Here is a 24,014-nt window from a genome sequence, read left to right on the forward strand (position 1 = left end):
ATAATCCTACAAATATCACCGTCTTTGATGGTAGTTATACATTGAAGTACTGTACATGAGAATATAATTGAAGTTAAATTCTAGATTTTTGAATTCCAACCAGGTTTTATGTCTCAAATAAATGAGAAAGACGTGTTAAGCTTACGAACAAATAAACAAACAAAAAACTGATGTTGTGGATTTAAAAACAAATTAAAGTTTTTGTAAGAGATTTATGTTTTGAAGTTTTGGAATATTAAGAAGTCTTTATTTACAAATAGTTTTAACTGAATGCCCAATATAAGATAAAAACAAATTAGAATGTGTTGCATATTGCTGTAAACCTCATAATGATTAATAAAATTATGAAAACCAGAAAATTATCCTTGATTATATACATTTGTAAGTTTGTTAAAAGCTATTGTTTTATTTTATTTCAATCTTGTTTTTTCAACATTTTCCCCCTATATTTTTGCAAATAACTTAAATGATATTTTAAACCAAGAAAATGTAAACAATCTTATATAAAATACCTTACCAAAATAGTTGAGAACCGTTTTCTTTTGCAAGTCTTTGCGTAAATGCGTTTTCCTCCTCTTCGATCGTGAAGTTGTTTTTCAAATGTTAATTATTAAACGTCTTATACCGAATCATGTCTAAAGATAAAAGTACTAGATACTTCGCCGATTGCGTGTAAAGGCTAAGATGGGGACACGGAGTAACATTTTATATAATGTGAGATTAATCAGCTGTTTAATGTTAATAAATAAGTAAATATGTGCTTTTTGAGAATAGATAAAGTTGAAAAAATTGAAAATCACCATTCTTTATTTTCAAACTTTAATTTATATAAAATTTGCATTGCGGACCCTTGTCTACCTGTTAGGAAAGAGTACATTGTAAATTAAAAATAGAAACAAGAAATCAATGTTGCTCATGTGTCAACAGAAATAGCCGATTCGTCTCAATGATTATATCGATTAAATGTTTATGTTAAAGATACATCATGATAAAATCAATCAGATTCCTGGTAAAGGAATTTTATGAATTGGACAAAAATATATTTAGATATTGTTTTCATCGACGCTTACATAAATTGTATATCAACAGATTAAGGTTAAATAAATATGTGTTGCCATACAATAAATTAGACTATATTTCCCAGTTTTTGCTAGATTGTTTATGACATAATTGATAAACAAATCCAGTGCATGTTTATTACTTGATAATTTGTCTTCGAAACATGATGGTTTAATGTTTAAGAGGCAATGTCAGAGAACACCAGGAAGGACTGTTCAACAAGAAAAATAATAATTTGGGCAAACATATATTTTACCCTTTCAGTACAACATATTTCTTGGGAATATATAATTTTGTTTTCAATTTTTTGTGAATTTGACATTTTTTTCAATGAAATTCAATATAAGCGCCCAAACTGCAAATTTTCATTGAAATGTATGGGGGAAAAAGATAGTTTCTAACCGTTTGCAATTATCCATCACCGGAGGAAAACAACACTTATGACTTAACTACTTAATGTATGGAAGTCTAGTACTATGTTAGTGTAAAACATTATGGAAATAAAATTTTTGGTATCTTTTTCATTTTGTCAAAAAAATAAGGTAAAAAAATGCAAAAATAGAGAAAATTGTAATCATTGAGAAAAATCCACTTTCTAACCGTTTTTAATTATCCATCACCAGAGGAAAACAACTCTTATGACTAAACTACTTATATGGAAGTCTAGTACTATGTTAGTGTAAAAAAAATGAAAATTATATTTGTGGTATCTTTTTTATTTTTTTTTTTTTAAATAAGGTAAAAAATGCAAAAATAGAGAACATTGTAAAAATTAAGAAAAAGCCAGTTTCTAACCGTTTTTAATTATCCATCACCAGAGGAAAACAACTCTTATGACTAAACTACTTATATGGAAGTCTAGTACTATGTTAGTGTAAAAAAAATGAAAATTATATTTGTGGTATCTTTTTTATTTTTTTTTTTTTTAAATAAGGTAAAAAATGCAAAAATAGAGAACATTGTAAAAATTAAGAAAAAGCCAGTTTCTAACCGTTTTTAATTATCCATCACCAGAGGAAAACAACTCTTATGACTAAACTACTGATATGGAAGTCTAGTACTAGTACTCAAAATAATGTGTTGTGTTCCATGGACCCTTATCCCCAATTTATCCCTTATTTCCTTTTGGGGTATTGAACCTTCTTCCTAAATTTCATAGAAATCCATTTATTTAAACTAAAGTTATTGTCCAGAAATCAATGTGTCTTCGGACGACGACATCATACCATTATACGATCCCAAAAAAAAATTGTTGCGGTCGTATCTTTTTTCCAAGGCCAATTTTAGTTAGAGGACGGACACCACGCAAATACATTAGTAAAAATCAAAATCAAATATATTGCAGATTGGTTTAGTTCTTTATTGAAGGCTGTACCTATTGCTTTAAACTTTTACATTGTTTGGTCTCTAATTGAAGAGTTGTCTAATATCAATCATACTTCATCGTCTGAAATTTATTGTATTCCATAGCAGTTTCTTCAAAACCTTGGGAAATAGCAGCACTGTTTATCTCCATCACTTGCTTTGTATTTAAGTCAGAATATGACAACAGATAATTTGTCCCATAAGTCACAATGCTTATGGCGTAAGGAGAACTGTGATAGGTACATGTAGCCGTGAAATTGGCAATCATATCAGATCTCCTTTGTATTAAGACGGATAACGTGGCCTGATTAAATGTGACATACACTTAGCTACAGTGTGAACATAACAATTACTTTATCATCTGTATTCAATCGATAAATTTTGAACAAATACATGTACTGCACAAAACAAAAATTAACAGTTGGCATACCATATTGATACTTATAAGAAATTAATTCTTTTTTGGTGTATATATTTCTGAATAACACAGAAATATTAAACACTGACAATTATTTTGAAAAATACAACTTTTGACTTTTTTTTTCCTTTTAACAGATTCTTTATTCCCCACCTACGATAGTAGAGGGGCATTATGTTTTCTGATCTGTGTGTTCGTTTGTCCGTCCGTCTGTCTGTTTGATTGTTCGTCTGTGCGTCTGTGCGTCTGTTCGTCCGTTCGTCCCGCTTCAGGTTAAAGTTTTTGGTCAAGGTAGTTTTTGATGAAGCTGCAGTCCAATCAACTTGAAACTTAGTACACATGTTCCTTATAATATGATCTTTCTACATGTAAAAAATGTACTTTAAGAGATACCGGTTCTCACTTTTGAATTTTCATATCCATGCAGTAAGTTAACTTCAAAATCAATTTGATCCATTTATCTAATTATAGGCTCCTCTACATGTAAGTCTGTTATCTGATGTATCTTTTATCAGTTTAAAAGAAATAGCAGATTATAAGGTGATCAATTCTTCTTTGAATTGAATTTGGAAAATTGTATTGGTTTGTGCTTACATTTGTACATGTTGTACTAAACCCAAATGTCGACTAATGAAAATAACCGCCGCTCAAAAAAAATCTACATGAACTGTTTAGAAAGAATTCAATTGCCTCATTTTTGTACCGAGAATTTCATATAAGCAGACATATCAGTACCATAATCTTTGACAAACAAGATGATTTTGAATTTTATGTTATAAATTTCCAGCAGCGTATCACAAATGCAAACCCAACTTCATGTAGGCTATTCATTTCCCAGCTCATGCCGTAATCAAAAGCTTCCATTGTAATAGTTAATGTTGGTTTTGACCGCAAATACTACAAAACAGGGGCGAAAGATACCAGCGGGACATTCAAACTCATATAGGTCGAAAATAAATTGACAACACTATGGATAAAAAGAGAAAAGACAAAGGGACAAAAAATAGTACACAACACACAACATAGAAAACTGGAGACTAAGAAACACGAACCCCCACCCAAAACTGAGTTGACCGCAGGTGCTCCAGAAGGGTACACAGATCCTGCTCAACATGGTGCATCCGTCGTGTTGTTCACCATTTGAAACTCTTAGTTTAATAGCTTTCTTGTGAGTACCATGCATCTATCACAGAAATCATCATAGGAAATACAAGCCCGGGAATACCGTTTCACTTGGAAGCTATATATTCCGTTTGCAGGTACCAGGATTAAAATCTAATACGCCAGACGCCCGTTTCGTCTACACAAAACTCATCAGTGACGCTCAGATCAAAATAGGTATAACGCCAAACAAGTACAAAAATTCATTGTTTTAGATACAGGAAATTTATAAAATGACCACATAATTGATATTCATGTCAACACCGAAGTGCTGACTACTGAGCTGGTGATACCCTCTAGGACGAAATGTCCACCCGCAGTGGCATCGACCCATAACGCTGTTTATTTAACTTTTTACTGTATTTCCATATTCTTTTAGGCATGTAGACAGTTTTGAAGCTTGCATCAGCCTGATATACCTTTTAAACAATGAATATTTCAACATTTACATTTAAAATTCAATATAGAAACAAGTCTTACTCAAATCCATATTGCTCCTGCTGTGACTGTTTACAGAAATAGCAAATACGCCTCAATGACTTTATCGAAAATATGTTAATAATAATGAAAACAACACTACATAATTGATTAGATTGTGGAAAAGTTAGAAGTTATGTAAACATTTAATTTAAAATTCCCATATAATTGTTATTTCAGATCAACGCAAAACTACTAGCTACTATGCTTATGATACCCTTGCCCTGAATGCTTTTTAATTAAGTTCTTCATTTGGTCTTTTAATGCTTTTGATTCGAGTGTAACTGATGAGTATTTTGAGGACAAACGCATGTCTGCATATAAAATTTTAAGGTTTGGATCTGGAATGTTCGCATGTGTTTGTTGTATGTGAAATGTTGTTTTGTATGATAATAAGCATGTTCAGGTTCCTTTATAATTTAATTTGCAATTCACTCAAACATGTTACATGGTGGGTAATTTTGAATGGTTTTAAAAGTGTAAAATCGGAAGGAACATTGATGTATGATGTGGTTGAACATGATATATTGATCAGTTAAGGAATGTAGCACATGCTACTTTCAACAATGATGGAATCAACACTGAAAACAAATGTGCTTCAATTCTGATCAAAGAAACACAGAATGAACAAAAATCAGCGAGCTGTATCGACTAATTTAACGTCATTTATGTAATTAGTTTTTTTTTATCGTTTCTTTTCGAAAATAGAATATCTTGCACTTGGTTGAACAAACACTTTTGATAAGTATGATGCAAATATTAAAAAGAAACAAAAAAGGGTAAGTGTTCATACAAAGCACGAAAAAATCATTTATCGCTATTAATTGTATGTAGTTTTGAAGTCAGAATTTATGTGCAGCATCATTTTATTCAAAAGATGTTAAGCTTATATTACAAGAAATCGAGGCATACAATTAACGAATTCGTTTCTCGTTTTTTATATATATTTGACCGTTGCTTTTTTGTCGTTTGAATGGTTAAACGCTAGTAATTTTTGAGGCCCTTTATAGCTTGTTGTTCGGTGTGAGCCTAGGCTAAGTGTTGAAGACCTTACTTTGACCAATAATGGTTTTCTTTTATCAATTGTGACTTAGATGGACAGTTGTCTCATTGGCACACATACCACATCTTCCTATATCTATCCATATCAAGTATACGATATTGCCCTACTATACTTGCTATAGAATACAAGAAAAGTATTACGAACATTTTATATGTACACTGTGTGTTGTAAACAGGAAGGGGTTCCACTGCTTGTGTTGACAATGCATATCCGTTCAATCATGGTCAAGACCGAATATAAAATCATTTCCTTCCAGAGAAGACAAATACAAATTGACGAAGCTTTTTTTCTTGAACGATTTCTTTGCAATCAACGATTTTAATTGTTAAACAATAGAACACCAGGAAGTGATTACACGTCTAATGTCCTAGACCAAAAAAAACTTAATAAAAACGTGTCTTATTCTCTACGTGCTATACAATTTTAAACTATTGGCAAAGATTAATAGATTGCATGGCTGATAAAGAATTTATTTACACGGCACAGGTCAACATCATCAAGCTGTGAAAAAATTATTTAATAATTACTAACAGTACAAGCCAGTATAGCTGGGGAAAAAAGTTCCTTATACAAGAGTTATTGCAAAATTAAATCTTTCGGGGAAACAGGAGGTGACTACATGACTAATTTGCGAATCACTTACATGGAACAGAGTTGGATAAACGTTTCTCCTAAATGTTTTTCGTAGGGATGGAAACAGGGACGGAGTGAAGCGGTGTCTAGTTAGAGACACCGGTAAAAGTAGTGGAGTGACCAAGTCTACAAATATTTAACTTTAATGGACGACCCTACCTGCAGGATTAATTATGATTTTTCAGTTAGAGTGTTTATTTCAAAATATTGCTGGTCGTAGATTTGATGGGTTATAAGATCACAGAACATAATATTTCAATTGTAAAATATGTAATAGACAAGGGGATACTACTTTAACGAAAGAATTAACAATAGCTGAAGAAGATGTTACTACCAAATTCCCTTTTAAGGGGAAAAGAAGAAAGCAACAAATAAATCGACAAAAAAAAAGAAACAGGAAATGGCTTTCCATTGATATTTACATTACAAGTACATTTGAAGATATATTTCTGATTTGTACGCAGATTCTTAAAAAAGAATCGAAGTAATCTGTTTTTCTGTATTAATGTATTGCCAGCAACCCATGTATCACTGTGAAACTAAATAAAACGATTAAAAAGAAAATCGGGTATCTTTTTTGCTGTTGTAAAAACTGAGATTGTGTAAGTGGCTATTTTGACATCAGCAGCAGTAGCCTACTTTAACCCCTTCAAACGAGTTGCTACAATGATTTCTTCGTAAGAAATTGCTTGGTGAGTAAGACGATTCATATGTATCTCAGACCCTCTACAAGAACAACTTTTATCTGTCGAACTCTGCATATGTGTGGCAGACGCTTTTTTTTTATTTCAAGCTCATGTAATATAAAAAGATTTTGAATGAAATATGATGACATTGGCCCCTCGAAAAAAGAACTGGTAATCGTTTTCAACTTCATATACATATATTGCCTTAAGAACAACAAAGAAATCCTCAATATATATATACAGTACTACTGGATGAGATAATAGATGTACTATGACAGTCAAGGAACGTCTTTCATACTTTTTATACTGTTTTTACGTCATTAAAAAAAATATTAGATAAAAAAGCCTTGAAAGCCTTTTATTGTAACAGTTTTGTAATTCTGGACTACCACGGTTAAACGTACACAAGAATATGTGTACTATTTTTTTAGAACCGACTGCAGAGTTTACACAAATGTATGTAAGCCCATCTTCATTTGATTTCTGATTAAATGTTGCTTTTACAAAACATTGAAACCAACGGCATCCTCATATTCTTATACTAGTAATATAAAAATATAAAACGTCTGCCATAGACCATATTTTTAAGTGTTCACATCATTTTGCTAAATATATCCAAACATTGTTCCATAGCTGTATATTTAGGTGTATATGACCGGAGCTTAGACTAGAAAAGAATAAACAAGATTGTAATATAATAACTTTTGTAAAATCTGGTCCGAATATAGAAAATATTAGCAATATCAGTGTCTACGTTGTATCTTGCATCTATGATGTGGTATGATTGGCAATGTGACAACTGTCCACAAGAGACCAAAATGACACAGACATTAATTAACTATAGGTTATCGTACGGCCTTCAACAATGAGCAAAGCCCATACCGCATAGTCAGCTATAAAAGGCCCGATATGACAATGTAAAACAATTCAAACGAGAAAACTAACGGCCTTATTTATATAAAAAAAATGAACGAAAGACAAATATGTAACACATAAACAAACGACAACCACTGAATTACAGGCTCCTGACTTGGGACAGGCACATACATCAATAATGTGGCGAGGTTAAACATGTTAGCGGGATCCCAACCCTCCCCCTAATCTGGGACAGTGGTATAACAGTACAACATAACAACGAACTATAAAAATCAGTTGAAAAAGGCTTAACTCATAAGATAGACAAAAATACAATTGGACGTGGACGTGGACGTGTCTGTCTTTTTCTACAAACAAAAATGAATCTCTCCTTAAACATAGGTTAACAAGGTCAATATCATGTTACAGCTTGTCGATTGGTAATCATGGCATAGTAAGTTTGGTATCAGAATCATAATACATCTTTCTACCGCAAGTTTCACTTTAAGGAGCCTATAATAGCTTTTAAAGTGGAATTTGTGTACTAAAAAACAACAAATTATTGGGCAAGTCCCATTTGATATATCTAATGACTGCTTTTAACTAGGAAGTATACAAACGGCTGCACGTAACGTTTGGTGTTTATTAGTTGTTAATGTCTCAATTTCTGATAGTATTTATCCAGATTTTAAATTAAGAAATTAAAATACTGAACCCTACGTTTGATTCCCTCTGCATTTTCTGTTACTGAATAACGATAGATTTTCATCAAGGTTTTTTCTAACTCACAGTACATTGTAGTTGTTTCCAAAGCGACCGTGTTTTCCATTCATGAAGTAGAAAGAAGCATTATATGTAACAAAATACATGTCAAATGCTTTTTGTGATCACGCAAGTCTTCAAGGATGTCACCAATCATGCAATGAAAGTATTATCGTAAAACTTTTAACTCTTCGTTTAATCTTTCGTTAATCGGATGTCCAAGTCATAAAATCGTGCAATCAGTTTTAAATTAGTAAAGAGGCTTGGTTCTATATTCTTGTACGATGAAATCGGTGTTCATTCTAAATGTTATTTAGACAATTCTATTGAATTTTGGAGTCTTTCGTCAGTGTAAGTGTAACGTTCCAAAGGAAGTGTGTGCGCATGTGCTAGGAAATGGATGTCTAAATTGCAGCTCTCAAACGGAACTTGCTATTACATCAACATTTGGCTTACATTTGTCATTGTGTGTATGAAAATTATCAAAATATTTGTAAATTAAAATATTTGTATACGTAAATTTTTTATTCACATTTGTACAGTGGCGGGAAAATTATTTTCCATAAATGTAAACAGTGTAAACCACTTCCGGTTTACTTTTTTTGTTTGCTTTTGTTTTGATCGGCAAACAGAGTCTCTATGATTAAATAGGTAATAATATCCTATCTATCAATCCTTACACCTTATATAATATGGCTTCTTAGTGTGTTTATACTGTGACCTTGAGTCGCCCAAGGAACAAAGATCTAATTTGTCATCAACTACTAACTGTCTAATTAAACATGTTATGAATGTGTATGAGAGTCACGATCCTTCTCTTCACTGATTATATTTTTGTGACACTTAGACTCTGTCAAGATATTTAGACATAGCTTAGTCGTGATTTGCTCAACATTTTTTATTTTTCTGAGCACAGTCAATGAGTTTAATATACAAAATAATATACTAGATTCCAACAAATATGAGGGTATCACTATCAGCCTTCAATGTGAAACAACAATTGAGGTACCCCAGATTTATTACTGGCACTTACACGTGTCCAATTTTAAGAATAAATGTGTTTTTGGCAAATCAGATCGCCACATTCATCTTTTGATTAGAATGCTTTTAAGCAACCAGGTTGAAACCAACCATGGCCCATCAAACTTGAATGACTCCAGTTATCCATTCTCTATTTGCTCGCATATGTGTACCTGGGACAGTGATGCTATTGTTTGTGATAATTTCGAGAAATGGTGTCATATTGGATGTGTAAATATAAGTCCATCTATGTATGAAAAGTTTGGAAATTCATCAGCACTTTGGATATGCCCGATATGTGATAATCCTAATCACTCCAGAACCATTTTTCAATCATACCTCTCATCAGGTAATTCTATTTTGAACCCTAACTCATATTCAGTACTTTCAGATAGTTCAGCTTTTTCCTTAAGCTACAATATAACTGATAGTCATGAAAATTTTGGAGACCCAGTTGTTACATCATCACCAAAACCACCAGTGACTAAGCAATTAAAAATAAGAATATTAATAGACAAAACTCATTAAGAGTTCTTCAGAATAATTTTAGAAGTTGTAAAAATAAAGTTCCTCAAATTGAAAATTTATTAACGTCATCTAAACCAGATATTATTATTGGTAATGAAACTTGGCTAAACAAAGATGTATTATCTTCTGAAATTTTTATAAACACACTATTTGAAGATGCATTCCGAAACGAACGGGTCGGAAAAGAAGGTGGAGGTGTATTAATCGCAATTAAAAAAGGTGTTATTTGCCAAGAAGTATATAAAAGCAAAAATGTAGAACTTATTGCTGCTCAAATTAATATAACTGATACCAAATCCTTAGTTATTATTTCTGCATATAGATCACCAAATAAAAATGATATAGACTATCTCAAACAAATGATCATTGAAATTAATGAACTTAAGTTAAAATTTAAAAAATTCCACCTTCTGGCTTGGTGGTGACTTTAACCTTCAAGACATAAAATAGCCGGAACAAAATATATCTGGCTCAATGTATACTAAGGAGTTGAATGAAGCATTTATAGATATGCTGAACAACTTAGGCATTGAACAAATGGTTGATTTTCCAACTAGGAAAGATAATGTCCTTGACCTTTTCTGCACAAACCAACCTGCATTGATAACAAAAATAAAATCTATACCAGGTATATCTGACCATGATATTGTATTAGTGGATGCAATCTGTAAGCCTTAAAGATCTTAACATAACAACATAAAATGTATTTATGGAAAAAGGTTGATATTAAAAAGATAAAAGACATAACATCTCATTTTATATCTGAACTTATATCTCAGGCTAATGAAAATCTAAATATTGACCAATTATTGAATAAATTCAAAAAAGGTAGTAATAAAATAATAGATGATAATGTACCAAGCAAAAAAACTAAATATAAGTACACCAACCCTTGGGTAAATAGGGATATAGACCATTTATGTAAAAAAACAACGTAAAGCTAACAACAAAGCTAAAAAAACTGGTAAACAAGAACATAAAGATAAATATAAAAAGTTAAAAGCTACTGCTCAAAGAGAAATAAGAAAAGCCCAGAGCACGTGCATGCAAGAAACAATTAGCCCCCAGTTAGAAGAAAAACCTAAATTTTTCTGGCATTATAAAAAGCAAAAAAAAACAGAAACATCTGGAGTGTCAACATTAAGAGGAAAGGATGGTTTATTATATAGTGAGCCGAATACACAAGCTAACATCCTAAATGAACAATTTAAAAAGGCTTTTACTACCGAAGATACATCCTCTATGCCAAATAAAGGTACAAGTCCCCACCCCACTATGTCAGACATATTTATTAGTAATAAAGGCTTATTAAAGTTACTTAAAAACTTAAATCCACACAAAGCCACTAGCCCTGATAATCTACCAGCATATTTTTTACATAATTTTGCAGAAGAATTGACATTCTTTTTCCAAAAATCTATTGATACTGGTAAAATCCCAAATGATTGGAAGCAGGCTAATGTTGTACCAAATTTTAAAAAGGTGACAAGCATAACGCTAATAATTATAGACCAGTTTCATTAACTGCAATATGTTGCAAAATTTTAGAACACATTTTAACAAGCAACACAAGGAAACATCTTACAATTAATAACATATTAAATTATATTCAACATGGGTGTAGACGTAAAAGGTCTTGTGAGACCCAGCTTATCATCAGCATACAAAATCTTGCAAAACCATTGGGATATGGTAACCAAATAGATGTCATACTTTTAGATTTTTCCAAAGCTTTCGATAAAGTCCCCCATCAAAGATTAGCCTAGAAAATAGAATTTTATGGTATTAGAAATCAAAATTTAAATTGGATAAATGTCTTTTTAGCTGACAGGCAACAGCAAGTACTACTAAATGGTGTTAAATCTTCAAAATTAGCTGTTGACTCTGGTGTGCCTCAGGGAACAGTTTTAAGCCCAACATTATTTTTACTTTTTATTAATGACCTACCCGAACATGTAACTTTTTGCAGATGACTGTTTATTGTATATAAATGTAAATAATAGTTCTGATGCACAATTACTTCAAAAAGATTTATCTAGTTTAGTAAAATGGGAAGAGGACTGGCAAATGAAATTTAATCCTGAGAAGTGTTATGTAATTTATATTTCTAAAAAAGTAAACCTTCCGATTTTGATTATATATTACACAATCATGTTTTAGAAGCAGTAAAAGACACTAAATATTTAGGCGTAACTATAAGCCATGATCTTGATGGGGGAACACATATAAACAATACTACCTGTAAGGCAAATAAAACCTTAGGTTTTCTTCGTAGGAACTTGAAAAACTTTTTTTAACCTTACGTACACACCACTTGTCCGTCCAGTCGTCGAAAACTCTTCCCCTGTCTGGGATCCGTACAAAAAAAAAACAACACATCTCTCAGGTTGAGCAGGTACAGCGTAAAGCGGCCAGGTTTGTCTTCAGTGATTATAAAGACAGATCACCTGGAGCAGTTTCAAATTTAACTAAATCATTGGAATGGGAAAATTTAGAAATAAGAAGGAAAAAAGCTAGATTAACTATGCTGTATAAAATAAATTGGGGATTAGTTGAAGTTCCTAAGGACAATTTAACAATATCTGATAGACGTACTAGGGGGAAACATAAATTTAGGCAAATATCAACAAATAAAGATTTCTATAAATTTTCATTTTATCCTCGCACTATTTCGGACTGGAACTCACTACCTGAAGCAATAGGTATGTCTGACACCCTGGAATCCTTCAAAAGTGGCATATCCACTCTAACACGTGACGGATCCACAACAACTAATTAAACTACAAAGCCACTGTTCATAATATATATATGTTATTGTTAACGATTTTTCTTTGTCATAATATTTTTAAATTAAGACCATACGTACATAGCACACAAGTTCCGGGAAGTTAGGAGTCTACTCCCGTATTCGGAAGAAGAAGAACGTAGACACTTGTCGGTTTTCTACGATTGATCTGGTCAGAATAGACTAGGATATGAAATTACCCAATTTGAGATGTATAAAGCATGAATCATTTTACTACCTACGATGTCAGCTTTAGTGAACTAATATACCGGAAATAACACTTATCCCCTCCAATTCGACTTTTACAGTAAAACACAATTTATTCTTAAATTTAAGAAAACACGATAAACATTTTTTGGTTAAACCAAAATTTCAGCCAAAATCTTTCAAAAACAATGTCAAAAAACTAACATATTTAAATTGCACAAACACAAACTATGGTATAAATGTATGATGCAGTTCTGAAGCGATTTGTCAACAAAAGGTTCATATATTTCGTATCGATAATAAAAAAATTCCAAAAGTTCACTCAATCGTAATGTATATGAAAGATATGTTGAAAATCGTGAGTTAAGGATGTACTTAGGTGAGGTTTTGGAATTTGTGTCAAATGTTCGGACTCGTTGGTGTTTTTCCATACAATACAATGTAAAATATTTTGCCCCATAACAACCATTTATTTTTTCCTATAATACTTAGTAGCTCATGAAAGGTCAATTATCAAAATTTTAGAAGATTTTTAATTTTCGTTTTTGTGTTTTGAGACCTTATAATACCAATGCAAATATAAGGTAAAAGTCCGAGTCAGCCTTTTCCCGCCATATTTTAAATCTCAATTTCGGATAAACGTAAATAATGTTTTGTCCTGAATGATGGATAAGATTTCTTTACAAGAAATACTCTAAAATAGTTTACGAACATCTTTTTCAATTATTCAATATTGTGAGTTGTGCTATTGCACAGACTGGTATCAAGTTAAGAGTGCCTAGTTTGCTATTTCTACCAGAAAAAAACTACAAGCAATTTTTATTCTTTTATTTTTATATTTTTTACACATCGTAAGTTTAGCTCTGAAACTTAAGGAATTCCTGTTATACCAGTCCATTTTTCAATAAAAGAAGTATAATAGGCAACATGTGAATAGAAAGACGGGTTTTTAGCATCACACTCGTTAAATAACCATGCGAACACTCCGACAAGAACACGACGTCCATTTATTTCACATGTCAAAGGTCCACCAGCATCACCCTGAAAATAGAATTTCAATTTCATCAAATTTAAATCATTTCTAAAATTATTTTTATAAAATATTATTTTCATAAGATATAGAATTTCATATACTAGTAAATAATGTAAAATGTAGCATTTATTCATTCAACGAAAAGACGTTTTGAATGACATTAATACAGACGAATATTATCTTATTATATATACTTTTCACAATTGAGATGTACTGATTTAGTTCCATTAACATTTTTACAGTTATCAATACAGTCGTTTTCCTTATTATGTCAAGTGTGTGGATGTCGACGTTGTCAAGATACTAACAATATATCACTGTTTAAACGCTTATGAATCAGACCAGTTGTGCTGTTTCATATGACATCAAAATATTTATACTTACATTGCAGGGTTGCTTTTTATTATCGAAGTCGTAAGTACATATTTGAGTCTTGGGTATTATAGGATCTACTAGGTCATTACATTTGGTATTGGATAAAACTGAAATATCTGCAAACTGGAGAGTGTCTGGTAACTCTGTTTCTGTGCAATAAATATAATCATTATGATTTGTTAACATTTGCAATTTTTGAGTAGCTTATCATGAATTGTATTTGCACAACTTACAAAGAAGATTTGCAGATACAAAATTTTAACGTAAGGATGCAGTCTTATTTCAATGAGTATATCAGCTGTTAGCTTACATTTATTGAAATCTTCCACATAATGTAAACCAACATATTGTTTTTACGGATACTGTACTGTAGTTCGCGTTTAGCCTTTTCTAACCCATTTCGTAGCGATTTAATTTCGAGATTTTAAAATTGTCTTTCTGAAGATAAATAAGAAAACACCAAAGTTTACATATTCGCGGCGATTTATATTTGCGTTATTTTTTCTACTCGCAAATGTCTCGAAAATAAATAACTCGCGAAAATTGGTTGGTTCACAGTATTAGGTACATCAGTGGTTGAAATGTGATCACATCGTGCATAGTCCTATTGAATTAAGGAGCAACAACTCAAGCAGAAATTACAAATTGATGATCATGCTTCATTTTATGTTCATATCGATCATTGAAATTCTGATGCAACCATATTTGGCAATAGCGAATGATTTCTTTATACCAAAACACTTATTGTTTTCTACATCTTCGGACAACAAATCATGAACATCACATTTAAGTTATGAAGTATGAAAAACCTAACCTATAGTCAGATGTGCTATTTATATACATCATCATAGACAAACTAAAGTATTGATCAAATAGTTATCAAAAGTACCAAGATAATAATTAAGTATGCCAGACGAGCGTTTGGTCTACACAAGACTCATCAGTAACGCTTATATCAAAATATTTATAAAGGCAAACAAGTACGAAGTTGAAGAGCATTGAGGATCCAAAAATTCCAAAAAGTTGTGCCAAATACAGCTAAGGTAATCTACTCCTGGGATAAGAAAATCCTTAGTTTTTTGAAAAATTAAAAGTTTTGTAAACAGGAAATTAATAAAAATGACCACATAATTGATATTCATGTCAACACCGAAGTGGTGACTACTGGGCTGGTGATACCTGCGGGTACGAAACGTCCACCAGCAGTTACATCGACCCAGTGGTGTAAATAGTTATCAAAGGTACCAGGATTATAATTTAGTACGCCAGACGCACGTTTCGTCTACACAAGACTCATCAGTGACGCTCATATCAAAATATTTATAAAGCCAAACAAGTACGAAGTTGAAGAGCATTGAGGATCCAAAATTCAAAAAAGTTGTGCCAATACGGCTAAGGTAAACTATTACTGGGATAAGAAAATCCTTAGTTTTTCGAAAAATTCAAAGTCTTGTAAGCAGGAAATTTGTCAAAATGACCACATAATTGATATTCATGTCATCACCGAAGAGGTGACTACTGGGCTGGTGATACCCGCGTGGACGAAACGTTCACCAGCAGTGGCATCGACCCAGCGGTGTAAATAGTTATAAAAGGTACCAGGATTATAATTTAGTACGCCAGACGCGCGTTTCGTCTACACAAGACTCATCAGTGACGCTCAAATCAAAATATTTATAAAGGCAAACAAGTACGAAGTTGAAAAGCATTGAGGATCCAAATTTCCAAAAAGTTGTGCCAAATACGGCTAAGGTAATCTATTCCTGGGATAAGAAATTCCTTAGTTTTGTAGACAGGAAATATTTCAAAAGTATTCCAACTTTATAACCTTATTTGTTTTAAACGTACGTGTTTATGACAGCGGAATAACAGAACTTGTTGACTTCTTTTTCATTTGATATGTTTTGAATATAAATTGATTTTTCTATACATGTATCTCGTAGAGAATTTAGAATGCTCGCTCCTTTTTGTTTTGATTTTTGTCAGATATTCAGAATTCTCTGGATTATCCATGTGTTGCAAGTAAATATTTGTGTAACTAAGATCTACTTTTCTTTTAATAACTTTATTACATATTTTTTAATAGCCATATATAAAAAAAATATAAAATATTTGTTATTTTTCATAATTTAAAAAAAATGATCCAATGTTAAGTTTATAAAAATCTACAGAGAATCATTTCCCGCCAAACTCTTTATCTATAAACTGTCTATTTGCAATGATCTTTTAAAAAGCTTGTTATTGTCAAACAGATTAACGAACATTCTTCAACCAATAACAACAACCGTACTATTCACATTATGTCACTTACTGTTAGCATCAATATATCCCCATCCTGATATTTGGCAGTTTTTAAAACCATCACTACCTTTTATTGTTGTATAAGGGATACTTTGACATCTAGGTCCAAATTTAAGAGGAGTATGGAGTTCAATAACACCTATGTTATTGTCAAATTGAACGCCAATGTCGTCGTTGACGTTCCTATCAAAATGTGGAAACTGCAATATAAATTAATATATTAAAGAAATAGATTCACGTAGCACATCAATTGAACATTGTAAGGCTGAGATGTAAAAAGGGATAATATAAACAAGGTATTAATTAGGATTTAAAAACATATTGTGCATTATAACGTACCTTAAGAAATAGATTGCAAACACTTGATAGTATGAATAAATCTTTTCATGTTATGTAAACATGAAAACATAGAAACTAAGCTTACTCCATGCATGCATGGACGAAGGCAACTAACGTTAACTTAGTCCATGCTTGCATGGACTAAGTCTGCTTGAACAATTGAATAATTTCCGATGTTTATGTAAAATTAGTTTAGCTCATGCATGCAAGAACTAAGTCTGTTGTGTTAGTCCATGCAAGCATGGGCGGAGTGTCCATGCAAGCATAGATGGAGTTAACATTAGTTGCCTTTGTTCATGCAAGCATTGACTCAGTATGTTGTGTTATTCAATACAAGCATGTACCAAGTTAACGTGAGTTGCCATCGTCCATGCATGCATGGAATTTGCCTTATGTGTTAGTCCATGCAAGCATGTATGAAGTTAAAGGTAGTTTCCTTCGTCCATGCCTGCATGGAGTAAGCTTAGTTCCCATGTTTACATAACATGAACAGGTTTAGTCATATTATCAAGTGTTTGAAATTTATTTCTTAAGGTAATATATAATGCACAATAAGTCTTTAAATCATAATAAAAAGGTTGAATTATGAAAAAATTAACTAAAAAAAAAAGATAGTTACATTAAATTAAAATATAATTCAACTAACATCATGAAATTAGGCGGTGAAAGGAAATTAGAGGTTTTCTAAATTTGATGTTGATTTCCAGTTTTATTTTTAATAACTTGTTTAAAATAACATTTATATTGATATTTATTATATTACATACACAAGATGCCAATATTTAGGACATTCATTCTAACAGGTTATGTAGGAGTCAATAGTGAGCTGAGAAAAAGTACACATATTGAGTGATAGTGTGTAGTAATAATAACATTTAGTCTATTACACAGTAGTTAAATCATTAGAACAAAGCTTTTGAAGGTGCTTTATAAATACGTCCCTTACCGTTAAATGTCAGTCTTTTCAGGCTGATGCGATAGCTTCAAACTGACTATGGGCTCACGACATTATCAATTGGGAAGATATGAATGCAATTCGTTGCGGCATATTGACAACATTGTACCACTAGGAACACAGTAGGATAATTGAAAACTTAACGGATTGTATTTATTCTGTATTGCCTGTCTCAAGTCAGGATCATGTAATGCAGTGGTTGTCGTTTGTTGTATATCGTATTTCTATTTTGATAATTCTTTTATAGATATAGGAAGATGTGGTATTAGTGCTAATAAATCATGACATGAGTTTTCTTGTTTGGATTGCTTAGCATGTCATTTCGGGGTCTTTTATAACTAACTATGAAGTCATGCCATTGTGGGTATAGTTACATTTTAAATTTTGTACAGTCACCAGTTGTTATAAACCTCTATTTCATTTGACCTCTGATTGAGAGTTGTCTCATTGGCAATTATACCAGATCTTCTTATGAAAAACAAAGAAACAAACAGACAAATATATTTTCAAAATAATGTCATAATGTGTTATACAATTATTGGTACATGAAGTACTCTTTAAGATATGAAACAGTTGAACAATTTAGTTATTTCAAGTTTTAACAATGTTAGCAACTAAATTTAAGAGGTATTAACTGACAATTTGTTTTCCTGATATGACTTTGATTCTCATGCTTACAGCGGCTTATAGAGTAAAATTTAACGGATCACAATGTATAAGCAATTTTTGCGTTTTCAGACTAACACCAGCAAATTAACCTCTGAAGACTACAATTGGTTATATGGTGAATATAAACAGAAACGTAGATAAACAGAAAACCACTTGCAGTTCAATAACAACCTGTTGTCTGGGTCAAGGACTTTTTGGGTCTCATTAATATTTTTTTTCTTTTATTAAATTCCAATTCTATATAAATGAACATGCATATTATGCACTTCACTTTGAACAAGAATTACAATACCTATAACAGATACTTACTATTTTGAAGTGTTTAATAGTTCTTATTTGTTTATTTGGATCTGCAAAATTCTCGAAGCCACACCTTACTCGCCTGTTTACCATTCTGAAAATTCAATTATAATAGTTCATAAATTTGACCTGATTATATGCAGCTATTAAGACCTTTATTTACCCCGAAAAAATATATTAGTAAATATATTTTTTCTCTGAAGAGATACTGTTACATTGTGTTAATTATGGTTGCATTTTTTGGCAGAATAGCTTTATAACTAATTGTTTCTTCAATAACGCAACATTTAGAAGACACCAATTAAATTCTGAATAGATAGTGGCTAGTAAATTGGAGGCGTCTGAATTTTAATTTCAATGCAAATAATTCATTTGTTTTCTTCAAAAATCACCTTTTTAATGATTTAGATGAAAAACATACAACTTCAAACTGAAGACAAAGCAATCCAACCAGAGTGTAAAATTTTTATTCAATTGAAATTGAAAATATCTATATGATAACATAACAAGAACAGACAGATTCGGCGTCATAACAACATATAAGCCTAACTGTTCAAAATGGTATCTTCTTAAAGATACCATCTCTTGCTAGATTGACTAAACTATGCTGACAATTCGTTCAATTGCAAACAATATCATTTATAGTTCCATGCGTTTAGAGTTATTTTTCGAAGCCATTCAGCTAATAGATCATGTTGATTTTATTTTCTTCAATGTATAATTAGGTTTAATGCAAATATTATTTGAAGTATCATAAAAAGTAAAACAGTTTTAATTGGTTTTCTTTCTTTTTTTAAATGCGAGGGGATAAAAGAGTTTAGGGGGATTCAAACACACTTCCTACGAACCCAACAGAACATGTAACAATAACAAACATTTATAGACTTGAACTTCAACATTAAAATCACGAAAAAGAACATAATTTGGTACTGGAATAAATCTATTTTGAAAGCTTAACTTCTAGTTTTATACAAAAACAAGGGAAAAATCTTCGTACTTTTGTAACAAAGGCGAAGTAATTTTGTCAACATAAGTTGAGTTGGTGCATACTTGAGCTTAGTATGATGACGGGAACGCATCCTAAACATAAGATACAAATGGTATATACATACAAGATGATTCTGTTCATACTATTAAATAAATAGAGATGGCGGCCCCAAGTACATTCTGGTAACATATGTTAAAAAGATAACATGGAAATAATAAACTATGTCCAAGGAAAACATTTAAATAACATACGGTCCTCTAAGACAGGCTGCTGAAGTAACAAGCATAGTTTCTGAGATAATAACAGCTCCACACCAATGTCTCCAGGGTTCCTGACGTTTTGGACGCTGTTCAATTTCTGCGATAAAGGGGAAATCCTCAATAGCTCCATCATTTCCGGCAACTATCTGGGTAGTCTGTATAATAAAACATATTATTTTCTTTTTTTAATTATGATTAGAAGATAATTGCCGCTTGACTTAAAAATTCTATAAAACGATGTGTAACATTGATTACTTTTTAAGTAGAATGTGTAAAACTAAAAGGGTTTTAAACAAATATACGATGGTACATATACTACATTTACATTGATGAAGCCTCAATGTAAGGGTGCACAACATATACAACTAGTCTTCCAACTATTAGTTAATAAGGAAAATTTATAAACTTCTATTTTCTGCTAAAATGAAGATATACGATTATTCAATAACAACCCTTATCAATATCGCCAAAGAGGTGAAATGTGTTATAATGAAAATGAAATAACTGGAAGAATCATATTAAAAATTCTAAAACAAATAAACAACACAAATCTATAAATTTTGGTGTTATGTACGTTTTTGAAATAGCTTTCATTTACCAACTTTCTGTTCAGTATTTGTAAATACATATTTCATGACACAAAAGCAAGACCTTCTTATCACAGAATAAACACACAGAAAAACAATCCCTCATTAATTTACCTTGTCGGGCAAAAAAGCTGAAAAAAAGAAATGCCGATGTAATTAAAACATTGATGATACATTGGTTTATATATGATTAATATATAGCACGTAGAGCTTATCAAGTTCTGAATTAGTTGTACATCTCACTTTGAAGATGTATAATCAAAATCATTTGTTCTTTACCACTGTTAACACTTCACAAATTAATGTTTAATTGTCTTTCAATATTTTAAATAATAAATAGTGATCAGAAATACATGTTTCTTTTTTCGTATTTTGAACAAATTGAATATAAAAACATAACCTACATATTATATTATTGAACAGCATGTTCATTTTGATAGCGAAATCAACATGTGAAACTATACCAAGTGACATCGAACAAAACTTCATATTCCCTTCTGAGTTACATATTCCCCTCTGAATGTCGGGATTGCCTGGTACGACGTTACCCGCGGTTAATGTTTTAAAAAGTTTTGATATAGATAGACTAAGTATGCGTTTGCTTTACTACATTGGTTAGAGGTGTGGGGGGAGGGTTGGGGTCTCACAGACATGTTTGGCCCCGCCGCATTTTTGCGCCTGTCCCAGGTCGGGAGCCTCTGGCCTTTGTTGGTCTTGTATTGTTTTAATTTTAGTTTCTTGTGTGCAGTTTGGGGGTTGGTGTGGCGTTCATTGTCGCTGGACTGCTGTGTATTTGTTTGGGGGCCGGCTGAGGGACGCCTCCGGGTGCGGGGGTTTCTCGCTACATTGGGGACCTGTTGGTGACCCTCTGCTGTTGTTTTTTATTTGGTCGGGTTGTTGTCTCTTTGACACATTCCCCATTTCCATTCTCAATTTTAATATTGTTTTTTATGAATTATTTCAGATCTAACAACAAACAGAAATGAATAAATACATAACTTTAAATCGGTGGCGATTATCATTGTATATGTTTTGTTTAGTTATAAAAACAAACGGATAAGAACCCAGCTATGTAAATTAATATCTTATACTCAAGAGTTACATATAAGTACATATATAGGCAGTGGAATAAAACATTCAATTCCCTTGGCTATTAGAGATATGAAGATTTGTTCATCCTCGAACAGTCATATTTTCCTTGGGCGATACCTTCGTGAAATATAATTTTTCTTGGGTAAACAAATCTTCAAATCTCCCCCAGGCACTGGAAAAAATTGTATGATATTCCCTTTCCAAGAAAGAAACTTAAACTTTACCTGTAACGATGACAGCCAGTTTAAATATTGTGTACATTTTCAGTGCAGTCTACTATCGGGATAGCTAAAACAAATTTGATCTGACATTAATTATTCCGACAAGACTTGGTCTTCAAATCTCAGTAAATACAAATAAATTAGCAACATTAAATAACCAATTAAAAAATCGATTTAACTGATATTAACCTTACATGTCTTACGTTCAACGAACTATATTTGAATGAAGCAATGTAATTTGAGCAAAAGCAGAACAACAAAGAAACACATGTCTTTACTACTTGCGAATAGTGTTTTTGTTTTTGGTTTTTTTTTTTTTGTAAACCGGATATTGTGTCATGACAGTGTAGTTCTAATATTTTTATATTTGTATTCATAAAAAAAAATGTCATCAAAATCAAATCAAATAATAAAAATTCAAAAACAAAATGATATAAGATTTAACAACTATATCATGTATATGTAACTAAAAATTAGTTGTATCTAAATACATTCTTTTCCCATTATATATATTGGAACAGTTGTATTTTTTACTGCGGTAATGATGTTGACTGTTTTCTTCTTCGTGTAGAACATAAAAACAATGTGGTTTAAATGTATCTCTGAATTTTGTACCGATTTTGAACATCCGATCTAAATTTTTGATTTATTTTATTATCTTATGTAGACGGAACGCACGTCTGGCGTATCAAATTATAAGCCAGGTATCTTTGATAACTAATTATTCCATCTCATAACTTAGTAAGCGTATGTTCATTTAGCGACAAATGCACATGCATAGCAAGATTTATCTTTCACTTACAACACACCCAATCTCTCCATCATGTTTCTGTTCATTCGATTTTCTACTTTTATAAATGTTTAATATATTTTTCTTTATATTTTTAAAACACGTTTTACGAATTTTACACGTCTGTGTGTTTATAGTCCTGTATATAGCACCGTCTTTAATTTGATTGTAGTTATACATTGAACTCCTGTACACGTGTAAAAAATAGACATCAAATTTTATACTTTAATTCCAACCGATTTTGTCACATTAAATGAACAACCGTGTATAGTTTACGAACAAATAAACAAAAAAGTGAATTTAAAAACAAATTAAAGCCTTTGTAAGAGTTTTATTTTTATATTAACAAGTCTTAATTTACTCAATAATCATATAGTTTTTACTTAATAGCCAATATTAAATAAAAATAATTTAGAATGTGTTGCTTTTAGCTGTAAACCTCAACAGTAATTAATCAAATAATGACAGTAATAAAGTTATAATCGATTATGTACATTGGCTTTTTTGTTAAAACTATTATATCATGTTATTGTAATCTTGTTTATTCAACATTTTCTCATATATTTTTACAAATAGCTTAATGGCGTATATACTAAATTTAGTCCTGGTATCTATGATGAGTTTATTTGTATAAAATAACTTACCAAATTGTTGAAAAACGTTTCCTTGTGCGAGTCTTTGTTAAAAACCGTCTTTCTCCACAAGATACGTGAGGTTGTGTTTTATATTCTGAAAAGTAAAGGTCGTTTACCGGATCGTGTCTTAAGATAAAAGTTCTAGAGACTTGGAAGGTCGCTTAATAGGGTTAAGATGGGGGACATGACGTAACCTTTTATACAACTTGAGATTAACCAGCTGTTTAGGGTTCACAAATACATGAAATAGCTACATGTGTGCTTTTGGTGAATTGATTACGATGAGATATTGAAAATTATTATTCATTTTTAAACTACTTTAAATATAATTAGCATTTCGATTAAAGAACCCTTGGTTCCTCTATAGAAAGAGTACATTGTAGATAAAAATAGAAACAAGTGTTACATTAATCGATGTTTCTCATGCTGCGACAGAAATAGCCGATTCGT

At 31.6% G+C, this 24,014-nt stretch overlaps 1 protein-coding gene across 1 annotated transcript; it reads right to left on the reverse strand.

The window, feature by feature from the left end:
* Positions 1–13,832: 13,832 nt before the first annotated feature.
* LOC143074650 (trypsin-3-like) lies at positions 13,833–23,707 on the reverse strand. The gene is made up of 8 exons (XM_076250003.1): positions 23,574–23,707; positions 22,143–22,206; positions 20,941–20,957; positions 20,231–20,394; positions 19,001–19,085; positions 16,739–16,928; positions 14,437–14,576; positions 13,833–14,060 (listed from the first exon to the last, which is right to left on the reverse strand). The coding sequence occupies exons 2-8, from the start codon at positions 22,177–22,179 to the stop codon at positions 13,890–13,892; spliced, it is 804 nt and encodes a 267-aa protein (XP_076106118.1). The 5' UTR covers positions 22,180–22,206; positions 23,574–23,707; the 3' UTR covers positions 13,833–13,889.
* Positions 23,708–24,014: the final 307 nt, after the last annotated feature.

This window comes from Mytilus galloprovincialis, chromosome 5, assembly GCF_965363235.1.
Source record: "Mytilus galloprovincialis chromosome 5, xbMytGall1.hap1.1, whole genome shotgun sequence".
Lineage (NCBI taxonomy): Eukaryota > Metazoa > Mollusca > Bivalvia > Mytilida > Mytilidae > Mytilus > Mytilus galloprovincialis.

Coding starts and splice junctions, on each gene's coding strand:
- LOC143074650 (XM_076250003.1), bottom strand. CDS start 22,179: ATGTACACAATATTTAAACTGGCTGTCATCGTTACAG. Junction 16,929..19,000: donor CTATTAAACACTTCAAAATA/GTAAGTATCTGT, acceptor TTTATATTGCAG/TTTCCACATTTTGATAGGAA. Junction 14,577..16,738: donor GGGATATATTGATGCTAACA/GTAAGTGACATA, acceptor TTTATTGCACAG/AAACAGAGTTACCAGACACT.